Genomic DNA, 12511 nt, shown 5'->3' with positions numbered 1-12511 from the left:
GGTGGGAGAAGCACCTCTATGAGGGGATGAGCTCTTCTCCACTTTGCTCCAGGACAGCTGTGTTGGTCGCTTCCTTTCCAAGCAGAACGTGACCTGTTTTCACATGGCCAGGTGTGGGACATGGTGCCTTGCATCTGTGTTTCCATCACGTACAGCTTCGGGTCTCAGTGAACAAGAGACCCTGAGAACTGTGTGGAGGCAGTGGGGGATTCTTCCTCCCCACCCCAAAAGTCATGAAGAGTTATGTACCTGTGTTGGGTGTTTTGGCTGATCTGGGCAATAAACGTCAGCTTCCTTCCTTCTTCCCCAAGCCCATTGTTGGTTTCACGGTCTGGGGTTTCTCTTCCCGGGAGGTAGTGAAGCTCTGCAGACTTCTGGTGGGAAATTCAAAAGCTGAAATTCTTGAATGCTACTTTGCATTACGTACATCAGTGTTTTCAAATTTTAAGTTTCTCACCCCAACTTCAGCATTTGTCCCTGCTTGGAGACCTCTCAGGCTTCACAGGACAGAGCACACTAAGAAACCAAGCATACTCTATTTTGGAAATGTAGTTTTTGCATTTTGGTGTTGTACAAACTTATTTTTGCCTTTATACTCATTGATTTACTGCAAACAGCTACAGTACCTGCTTCAGAGAGGGCGGTCAGGGCTGTGAATCCCATGGTGGATGAGTTTGCTCTCTTCTTATCCAGGTTTAGGTGACAAAAATCAAAGGTGATGATTAAAAAGTGCCTTTATCGTCTGTTTTTCTTAGTGGCTACTATAGCATCACGTCTGGAACATCCTGGATAAGATTTCTAGCATACAGCTGCCTGATTGTGTTTCCCATATACATCATGGAGACAGTGCTTTAGTTTCCCGCTCCACAGATTCAGGACACTTAAATGTCACGTTCAGGCTTGTGACAACAGCACCTCAAAGCCAACCTCACTTTATGCACAGTGCAGTGCTGTTCTCATGTGCTTGTTTAATTTTACTCCCAGGAGTGGTTGCATTGTCTGAATGGAGCACTAAGACTCCCCAGGCTAGGAATGAAGATACCTGGTTGAAAGTAATCATACAGTCCACATCTCCAAATATGCATATTGCTTTTTCAGTGCCTTGTCAGGAATTTGTGGACTTCTGTGAAATTCAGGTGACCACCTCTGGATTTAGAGGAACATTACCATAGTCCTGCATGACCCATGCATTTAGTTGTCTGCATTTCTTCTCTGACTTCATACCTCTCTTACTTCCAGTTACACATTAACCCCTATTTGGTCTGCTGGGGGTAAATGTGATGAGCTGTCTGAAAACTATTCGTTGCATCTAGAGAGGGGAATTTGTAATTTCTTTTCTGGCTCTCAGCTTGGTCACACTGATGTACTTCACTTCCCTTTTACTATGTGCCTTCTCAGAAAATTTAAGTTTTGATTTTTGTGGTAAAAGTCAGTATTATGAATTTGGTCATAATACTGGTTTGGACCGTTTTCCAAAACAGGTCATTCAAGGCTATACATCTTCTTATGCCAGTATTAAGCATGTTTTAAATTACCGCCATGATGATCATGTGTTTTCTAAAGTTAAAGTATTTTCACGAGCATTTGTGCCTGTTAAAATGTGCAGCTTTTGCTGAATAACTTTGATGACAACCTGACATAACAAAAGATGTAGAGAACTTGTGCCTAGTCGTTTGGTGGTCCACATGTTTTATTTTATCCATGTTTGGAGATTATCCTTCCAAGCACTGTGGCTTTTGTTCACCTGCATCTAAACAATGCACACATCTTACTTATCCATTTACCAGGCAGATGACAGAGATCCACATGCTCTGTTAAAGGGAGACATGCCTTTATTTTATTCCCTTTTGGTGGCTGTGGCACAGTATACAGTCAGAGCATTCATCTCTGAGAAAGAGGATCAGCTTGGTGAGGCGTGCTTGCTGGGTTGTTTCAGCAGCAGAGGGCTGGGTCTATTCTGTGTCATATTTAGGTTGTGTTTTCCTTAATAAGCATCCTGAAGTCCATTACCAACACTTTTCAGAGCTAGGTCTCTTTGGGACATCTTCATTGCCAAAAGAGATGCCAGTCTTAATGTCTCTTCATACACCGTGCTGGAATTTGCATCTGCAATAGGAATAACAACGCTTTTGACTGGGTAGGGTGGGGGATATTTATGAGATACTGTGTTTGAAAATACACTTAATCAATACTCCTAACCTTTCAAATAACAACAACAAAAGGCCTTTCTGGGCTTTAACACTGTCACCAAGTGCAGTGAACTATTACTACCTGCTGTCATTTTAAACTGGTGAAAGGTATTGATGGTCCCTGTAAGACTGATGATGACTCATAACTGTTCATGATGCAGGCTGTTAGCATAACAATTAGTGGGGCTCCAGGAATACAGTGCATGATGTGGAAATTTCTTATGGTTTTGTCCTCCTTTAAACTAAGCTGGCCTTTCCAGTAGAAATAAGTTACTTGTAATTAATAATGCTCTCCCCTGCATTCAGCAAAGTCTTGAAATGCTTTCATGGTTAACACAGTTAGTGCAATGTGGTCATCACTTCATGTATGTTTGAAATCTGAGGGCGAAGTGGGTAAGGAGGTTCAGTGGAATCGTGCTGCATCACAAAGCCCCAAATACCCCGCTTTCTTTCATCTTTTCACTTAAAACTCTGGTGAATATTTAGAGGCATGTTTAACAGCAGACTGATTGGGGGTGTATAATTGAACCTCCTTCAGCCGAGCACAGGAGCCAAATGCCACCCTTCCAGCTGTACTCACCAGGCTCATACCTGGGGGAGGCAGTGGAGACAGTGAATGCACAAGAGGCAATGTAGAGTTTAATATGATTTTCTTCAGTGGTTGTTGGTTTAAGATCAGCACTCGGAAAACTTTGCTTGCCACAAGAAAGCACTGCCTGTTTTGCCAAATCACATTTCCTTATGATTTTAGCTGCCAAAGTCTGATGAATTGCTGTAGAAAACAATGGTTTACGCTATTTATAAACAAAGACTTCAGGATTTTGGCAGACATAAGGAAATGGTTTGTAGCTTTAGCAAGTCTCAAGATGGCAGTCACTAAAATCATGTTAAAAATCCTACAGGAGGGAAGAAACAAAATGAGAGATATAAGGATGTTTTTAATGGTATGAGATCCCACAAAGCCTGCCAGGACTAGAAACAAAATAGTTCATAGCGTGCCATTTCTAAATGGGAATTTCCAGTTTTCTCTAAGTATAGAGCTTACTGTTCATGGGCTTTTATGAGATAGGATCTTAAAATTAAATAAAAGCTGTGGTGTAGTGTTGCATTTTTGGCCATTGTCCAGGATTTTTTTTTTAAGGAACTAATGTCCCAGATCTAGTCAAGCGTAGTTTCTAATCCAGTATTTTGTAACTCTTCTTGCAGTCTGATGGCTATAGGCACGGTGTCTTCCAGAAGCAGTTCTAGAAATATATCTTATATACCTGTTTTCACACTCTATAGAACTGACTGGCTCCCACTTTGTGAAACTTTGCTCCTTCTACAATCAGAAGATACTATGAGGCATTGATGACCAGATCAGGTGCTAGGTTGGTGCATGCTCCTCATACTCAAAAGCAGCTTCAAGAGATCTGTGCCAACAGGACAGATTGACTGTTTCTGTAGCACTTGGTTGGGTTTTCTACTGCTCAGAACTCTGAAATACTGAGTCAGCACACACAGCTTTCTGTAATATCTGCAGTCATGAACACACTATAGAAATATAAGTCCTGAAATTCTGATAAAGATTGTTCGCTGTTGAAACTGGTTGTTTCTGCTTTTGCTACTGAAAAGATATCAGGTGCAGTCTTCATCCCAAACATTGTGTTCACAGATCAAACCTTAATTGATTTCTGTCACTCTGTAAAGACACTATCAATAGTATTTTGTTTATCTCTATCTTAAAATTTTGTTGCTGTTTGTTTGTCTGTTTGTTTTAATAACAGTAATTTACTTCACTGGTTTAAGATTATGTTGCTCCCAGCAGGCAGAATGCTTTGTCAAAGTCATTATTTGGCTGCAAATGGACTGTATTCTGTTCGTATAATGCATCTGATGTTAGATATTTAACATATAGGCCAGAATCCTACATATTTCATCCTAGCCCATAAATCTTGTCCTATTTACTGCGGTTATACTTCTGCAGCCACAGACTGTACAAAGTTCTAGCTTGGTAGGAAAATTGGAAGGTGTTCCTAGCCAAGCTGCAGGAACACTTACTTTTTGTGAATCATTTTGTGGTATCTTTTGTAGTTTTGTTGGCTATAGGTTTCTAGAAACATATACCAAGTGTTAGGCAATTAAGAAATTGGCAGATGTTTGAGAGGCCACGCAAACATTTCTCAAATTGTAATCTTAAGATTTGGTGCTTACTAGTTAACTTCTCAATTTTTTATGACATTACATAAAAAAGAAAATGGTTTGAGAAATAATTGCCTATTTTCCACAATTTATTTTTTCCAGAGCAGAGACATCCTACCTTTGATGTTCTTAGGAAGCTCAAAACTCCACCTACTTTCTTTGCTGCAGCCAGACATTCTGCCATGTTGAATGGAGGAGACGAAATATATGCAAACTGCATGGTAGTAGGCCAAGTAAGTTTATGTTTGAACTTCATGGAAAGGTGAGAAGCTGAAGTCAGTGCCTTAGAATTGATGCAGAGCTCCTGGATTAGTATTCACATTTCTTATCAATTTATTAGCAGCACTGGAGGTTAGAGAGCATGCAGACCAAACTGTATTTTAGATCAGTGCGTTGCACCTGAAATACCTCTTTATGGTCACACTTCTGTATCATAACCTGGGGAAGGGGGACTGGTCCAATCTTAGTCATTGTGTGTAGTCGAACAGCTGCAAAATTTTGGCATCATGAGGCTGTGTTTTAGTGAAGGCTGAAGTGATCTATTTGTTTATAATGTACTGTGAGCTTTGACTTGGGTGAAAGTTTGAATATAGGAATAAGAAATGATAAGATCGTAATGTTAGAAAAAGGCTGAGATTTTGAGGTGTGATTTCTTTCTCTCGCTTTCTCTTTCTTTTTTTCTTCATGCCTTTGTGCTTTCCTCTCTCCCTCTCCCTCTCCCCATTCAAGCACTACATACACTGCAGCCCTCTGACTGCTGAGGCAGAAGTTTCTGTCAGATGTCAGTATGTTCAAAATGCACCTAAAGTTACTGAGAGATGCATGAAATAACGACCTAGGAGTGAGTAAATAGCAGGGTACTCTTTATGAATATCAGTGAATCCTTGATTTTAATAATATTGTGGTGGTAAGGACAGAGCTGCAGAAATGCTCATGTTACCCGAGTGTGTTGCTGGTGGGACCTTCAGTTTGGATTACCACCCTTTCATAGCTCAACATGTAGCCACTTTAACTTAATTAAACTGCTGACTGGGGCAAAATTCTCCTTTAAGCACTGCTCTGCCAGCATCACTGACCCACTCTGTGGTTGTGTGGAGTGGAAACACTGCCTGCACAGTGATAACTTTGGAGGGAGGAGCAGCTGTAAAACCTGGGAGAAGAATTTTTCATTTATGCATCTCATTTGCACAGCACAAGAGAACTACCTTTGATTGCAAATATGGACCGCTGTAAAAATGTCAGCAGTTCTTTCCATCTCTTATGAAACATTGTTATGAATGGGATAATACATCTCAAATGGGGCTGGAGAGAAGGTAATCAATCATCTGAAAAAAGAGGACTTTGGAAACACTTCCACTCCTTCATTTCTTCTTGCTTATACAGGTGCTTTTGGGAGGTTGTCTTCACTGGCTTTTCAATATTATTCTGCATCTATCTAGACAGCAGTAGTGTCTACCTAAACGACTGACAACAGACTGAATTGAATATCTTATGTAGATTTGACAGAGAATTTCAACCTTAGTTTCATAAAGAATTAAGCGTTTGTAACCAAGGTCTAAATCCTAATCCCTGTTCCTGAGAAAACAGTTTCTAGCTGCATTCTTGGTTTTGTGCCAGAGAAAGGATGCCTCATGGCTTGCAACTGCTTAATGACAAAAAAAGAGAGATTCCTTTCTCATCCTTATGTGGAGAACCTCAGTTTCAGGTCATGCATTTTTATCTCAAAGGTCAGGGAACCAGTATGGAAAAAATAAAAGTGTGCGTAATGAATAGGCTGATTTTTCCAAATTAAATAGTTTGAATTTTCTTCCATATGTTCCCCAGACTAATGTATTATGCATATTTTTTGATTGACTTCAAAATTTTTGGTTACTATCAATTACTGTCAATCCATTACTACTGTCATGCAAAACAGCAGCACAAGGTCTAGAACTTCTTAGCCATATAATTTATCTTCAGTTCATGTGGTATAAAAAGATCTATAAATTCACATGCTACAAGAAGTAACAGAGGAAAAAAAATGAAATAACCATAGAATGGCAAACTAACCTGGTCCTTGTTCCCTGACAAGATATCTTGTTACTAAATTTTATCAGCATTTGCTTTTCCTCTGCAGGTTGGGGATTCAAAGATGAACTCCATTCATGGAGATAGTGTCAGCAGTGAAACATGTTTGAATTCCACCAACTCAGCATCAGTGGCAAAGAGCTCTTCAACTCTGTCTCTGGAGGAGAATGACCAATATAAATGTGATCCCAATGAAAGAAATCAAACGTCAGTAAAAAACAGAAAAAATGTAGGTTTAAGGCATACTGTTTTACCTTCTGATCTGTATGGACCAGATTCCACACAAGACATTCCATACAAGACATTAATTAAGAAGAGAGGTCGACTTTATGCTGACATGAAAGAAAAAAGGTATGGAATTGACTCAATAATATGGCCAGAGTAAGAATTGTTTACAGTAATCTTTTATTTTATAAGATGAGGCAGAATCTGTAGTGATAAATATTTTTTGCAAGGTAAAATCACTGTTCATTAACTGATATTTAAATTGTCTTAATGATCTGTTTTTATATGGTAGTTATGAAGACTTTTATTTATCTTTATTTTATTTACAAACAAAAGGTGTCTTCTAAGCAGATTAATTTTTAATGCAAATTTTATATATTTTTAACCTTTTTTCTTGTATGTAATATACAAAGAAAAAAAAATCAGCTTTTCACCGTAAGTTTCCATTATGGTGTTTTTGTCAGAAATTGCAATTTCACCCTGAGTTTTTCTCACTTTTTGTCATTATTTGGGAATAGTTTGACTATTTGTCATTAAGGGAATAGTTCAAAATCCATTGAATTCTGTAGGAGTCTTTTCTTTCTTGGCACCTATATGTGGAAGGAACAGCATATTCATGAATTCATATACTTTTTAACCTCAAAATACATAGTACACGGTACAGTTCATGTTTCTGATAGGTTCAGACTTTTCTGCTCTTGTGCTGATACAAAAAGTGTGAGGCCAGCAGAGCCAGTTCTCTGAGGACTCTCCGTCAAATGGCTTTAGGTTATGCTGGTTATGCTGGGAACTGACTGGCTTCAGGAATGCAGAGAGAACTTTGGAGAAGAAATGATCATTTTTGCTTTTAGCAATTGGTTAATACCGTAGGGAAAACCAAACCAAAATAAAATAAAAAACAAAAACAAAACAAAACAACAAAAATCAACCAACCAACCAAAAATAAACAAACAAAACCCAACCAAACAACAAAACAACAACAAAAATGCTGTATTGCTGCTCTGGGTAGAAGAGACCTGAAGTCCATTCCTTCTTATGCAGAAGTAAATTTGAATTTGTATTCCACTTTTCAGGAGTGTTTGGACTAACTGGACATAGGGCACCATATCTATGTAAAAACGCTTGGAAAGGGAGCAGTAGAGGCTATTCATCATTGTTGATCAATATGATTCAAAGTGATCAATAACATTTTCTCTGTCATAGTCTTTCTTTCCTTAAGCAACTATAAAATCCCACTGGGAGGAATGTTGTGGCACGGATAAGGCAACAAATATTAGACTAAAAGTTGATCTTTCTCAGACCTTTCTGTTTTACTAGCTATGGGGATAAAATGCACACTACCATAAATAATCTTCTTTTGCCTTTCTGACATAAGCATTCTTTCTCCTATACTTGTTTAGTTATTCTTGACTTTGTAAGACCAAGGTCAGGTAGCTATATATAAGCTTTAAGAGCTTATATGAATTTTCAGAGAGATGTGATTGACCTTGATGTATCCACAGTGTAAGTGATTCAAATATTGTACATAAAATGAGAAAAATCAGTATGTAATTTCAGTGGCATCTTCCTTGAAGGATCTGGGGTGATGTGGCAAGTTAATTAGTAGATCTTTAAAACATCTTTTTATGTCAGAAAAAATTCCTGGCTAAGGTACCCCTAGTAAGACATGCACTGCTTGCCTATTGACATAGACATGTATTGCTTTTCCAGTTTTAAAACATGACAATAACTGATAATATGGTTGAATAACATTTCTGAGAAATCACATATGATATTATTTGGAAACATTGTGAAAGATGGTCTTCAGAAATGTAATAAGGAAGTAATTTTGGACAGTATTGATAGATTCCTCCTTTGGCAAACTGAATTGTAGTGGTGTGGGAAGGAGTTATTGTGCTAATATTTCTGGTAGAAACTCTGGCTATTTAGAAATACCACACATAACTTAAAGTTTTATGTTGTAATGCTGGAATGTTTTTGCAAGCAGTCAACCAGTCTTTCCAGTAGCACTGATGAAGAGACCATGAACTCACATGTGCAGTCAATGTGACCCGACGTGGGAGACCTCTTGCAGCCTGATGCTGCTGAGCAGTCTTATTGTCCTATTCTGTACAGGAACCCCTGCCAATCAAATTATCTAGATGTTCGATATATTGATTTAGCCAGAGATTTTTGAATATGTTTATAGAATCACAGTAGAGCTTGGGTTGGAAGGAACCTTAAAGACTGTCTAGTTCAACTTTCTGACATGGGCAGGGACACCTTCCACTAGAGTACATTGCCCAAAGTCCTGTCCAACCTGGGCTCAAACACCTCCAGGGATGGGGCATCCACAGCTTGTCTGAGCAACCTCTTCCATTGCCTCACCACCTACATATGCTTTTAAATGTATATATTTTGAAATTAATCTCATAAACTATTTCAGACCCTCCTTCAGATCTCTGTTTTCTTTTCCATCCCCCATCAATTCACAGGTGTAGAAAAGACTTCTGTGAGTAGCCGCATGGTATGGTTTACATAAACACACATGCGCACATAGGCACACAGCAAAATCCACACATCTATGTATCTTCCTGCTGAGATCTGAGCTAGTTGTCTTGGTTCTCTTTATTGTTTATGTAGATTGGCAGGTACTTGTGTGGAACAAAATATCTCCTTTTAAGGGAGATAACTATCATGGTTCTGAATATCATTCTCCAGAGGTGGCTAAATGTGGTGGGAATCTGGGTGACTTGGACAATGCAAATATCTGTACTGCAGATCCACTGGGTTAGGTCAGATAAGTCCTGTGCAAAGTGACCAGGTGATGGGAAAAATGTGAGGGTACTCAAGAGTGTGACTTGGGTTGTCATTTATCAGAGTATGCAGACGTATCATTGCTTTGTGGCATTAAGGTTGAGACTGATTCATAAAATCCATGAGACTTAAAGACTTTGTTGTCTGCTTCAGTTCAAGCCTTGATGACCTTGAAGTAGACAGAGGAAATGATGGTGTTTTGGACAGACCCCACATTTCCTCCCTTCCCCTCGGACCTTCAGATGTGAAGGCTTGCAGCAGAGATGGATTAGACTCTTCTGAGATGAGCAGTGATTTTAATATCAACCAGACAGAATTGCTTTCCTTATCCACCAGTCTGCAAACCAAGGTATGTGATACTGTTTTGATGTGGATTGTCATCCTTTTAAGTTAGTCACTGAAAACATACAAGCAACTCCTGAAATCTGAAAGTGAAAATTCACTTCCGAGGTGGACGTCACAGCTGCTAGTCTCTCCAGAGAACAGCATGGGCAGGGATGTGGAGCAGGGGCTCCATGGTTGTGGCCAGGTTTGTCAGCAGCACAGGGAAAGGGTCACCAGAGACTGCCTTCACCTTTGGAAAAGCATCATTTATCAGAACTGTTTCAGAGGAAATAGATCAGGTTCAGTGAATAAGCATTTTCCAACCAAAATATATTGAGTTAGAAAATGTTTAACCAGCTGTAGTTATGTGAAAGGGTAACAGCTTTGTAAAGAATAAATCCAGTCTGCTGCCTACCATAAAACAATTCCTAGACTCATGGAGGGTCAGCTGGGTTTTGTACAACGACCAGTGCAGATCTGTCCTCCAGGTTACAGTTTCCTAAAGCATTCTGGCTACATTTGTTTTCATTAGACCTTGGTGCCATTTCTGTCAATATCTGACACATATACAGAGTTATTCTATATTCATAGAGATTCTTTATATTTTATTAGGCAGGCTACTTGTGAAACTGTAGTTTTATCTGACCTTCAGTAAATAATTACTTGAAGGGAGAAAAGAAGTCCAGCAAGAGCTGAATTCTGTTAGGGAGACTTTTAAAAGCAGTATAAGCAGTTTAGGAATAGCCTGTCTTGAAATTTAAATGATGCATCAAAAATCAGAGGGGGTTCCTTTCAAGCCATATCATTGACATAGTTGGGGATCAGAATGTTTTTTCAAGCACAATCAAAAAAGTACGGGAGAAAAGGAGAAAGAAGCTAACTGCTTTCTTTTGAGACTTATCACTACTTACCAGGACAGGGTGTTAGTCTATATGATATGTTCTTATGGTATTAAACCACAAAGAATTAGTGGTTCCCATAGGAAAAAACCATAACTTGGTCATCAGATAGATGTAATGGTGCACAACACTGGATGGTGCTTGCCACCAAACGAGAAAAATGTAAGCTTCCTCTTAGTCTAACCTGCACCCAGAAAACATTTCCTGAAATATACCAGAATTTCTTATGACAGAAGTATGGCAGGCTCTTTTAAGAATTCAAAGTAGACAAAACCTGTACTTGAATTTAAGACTTTAATGAAGCCAAGTAAATATATGTGTGTGGTCAACTGTCTCTTTTAGAAATGTTGCCACTGATTTATTTTGGTTCCGTTGCTGGCAAATTTCAAACCGATACAGGTTCTCATTTGCTGCAATTTGTTGTAGGAATGCTCACTTTCTGGAATTCGGTCACGCTCCTATTCCTGCTCCTCACCAAAAGATGTATTAGGAAGACCTTACATTCCTCAGGACTTCACAGTTGGTGATTCAAATGAAGGTCAGTGCCAGCTCTGCTCTTGCTTTTCATCTGCACCCATGTTTGCCTGCTTCAGACCCAGTGCTGATGTCTTTACTCAGGCCCGTTGTGTCCCCTCAGTACCTGTGTGCACAAGGTCCATGCACTCATAGACCTCACTAGTGCCCGTGAATGAAGGGTTTAGTTGCCCTCAGGTTCCTGTACCATCTTCCCTTGCTTTTCTCCCATGTACTACCTCCTCATGCTGTCCCCCAATACAGCAGCAGATTCTTAGGAGGACATGTGAACTGGGACAGCGAGACCATTAGTCAGAAAAGGTAATGTAGACACTAATCTTCTTTTCCAAAGAGCCTTATCCTAACCTCCTGCTGTGTGCCCAACAGAGACTGAAAGAAGGCTAAAGATGATGCGGAAGCAGAGTCGGAGAAGGCGAGTGGCCCCAGTTTCACTTAGATCCTGGCGAATCTCTAAAATTGTTGGCTTTGTGGTCTTTTTCATAATCAGAACCCACCCTCTCCTTCAAACAAAGTTGGAGGTGTCTTGGTGGGGATTCATGCGTATGACATCTGCATGCTGTTCAAGCTGAGGGTTGGGCTCAGCCTGTTTCTGATCAGATTGAGCTGTCAGATTTATGAGTGAACAGGTGTTTTCCCACGGAAAAATTCTGTAAGAACATCACATTCTATTCCGGTGTTGTCAAAATGACTTTTCTGCTTAACCTGTAATGTCTTACAAATTGTTTCTAACATGCTTTATTCTGAGTAAGATTTTATGTCCCCTTGAAATGAGTACTGTGTGCTGCAGCATGTAGTTGTGCTGCATTTTGTCACGCCGCTTATGTATTTGCAACCATTCGTATCCTACAGATTAGTGAAAAGTCTTTGAAAATGCAAGGCAGAAGGAAATAAATGAAGTATGTCACAGAAGCAGAGGATGGCTGATAAGCAGAACCTTGTAATGTGTGTGCTTAGAGTTAAAACCTTTGACCTTGTTGCCAAAGGGACCGTTGGTGTCACAGAACATTAAGTTTCATCCAGACACCCTTACCTACTCCAACCTGATCTGGGCTTGAGCCCACATCCTGTCCATTCTCTCCTCCCTTCCCCCTAGGACTGTCAGTGCTAGACATTTCCCTGTGTTGTTGGAAACCTTCTCCTTCTCCTTCTCCTTCTCCTCCTTCTCCTTCTCCTTCTCCTCCTTCTCCTTCTCCTTCTCCTCCTTCTCCTTCTCCTTCTCCTCCTTCTCCTTCTCCTTCTCCTTCTCCTTCTCCTTCTCCTTCTCCTTCTCCTTCTCCTTCTCCTTCTCCTTCTCCT

General features: G+C 39.7%; 1 protein-coding gene across 6 annotated transcripts in view; it reads left to right on the top strand.

Moving 5' to 3' along the window:
* The window catches only part of ARHGEF28 (Rho guanine nucleotide exchange factor 28), a 127990-nt gene that overhangs the window by 69559 nt on the left and 45920 nt on the right, over positions 1-12511 (top strand). For all 6 annotated transcript variants that reach the window (XM_032205534.1, XM_032205530.1, XM_032205533.1 and 3 more), the window contains 4 exons: positions 4473-4603; positions 6487-6788; positions 9612-9807; positions 11108-11219. In XM_032205534.1, coding sequence (XP_032061425.1) covers positions 4473-4603; positions 6487-6788; positions 9612-9807; positions 11108-11219 — 741 coding nt within the window. The remainder of the gene's footprint in view (positions 1-4472; positions 4604-6486; positions 6789-9611; positions 9808-11107; positions 11220-12511) is intronic.

Source organism: Aythya fuligula, chromosome Z (genome assembly GCF_009819795.1).
Source record: "Aythya fuligula isolate bAytFul2 chromosome Z, bAytFul2.pri, whole genome shotgun sequence".
Classification (NCBI taxonomy): domain Eukaryota; kingdom Metazoa; phylum Chordata; class Aves; order Anseriformes; family Anatidae; genus Aythya; species Aythya fuligula.
Note: the sequence above shows the minus strand (reverse complement) of the source record. Positions and strands in the feature narration are given on the sequence as shown.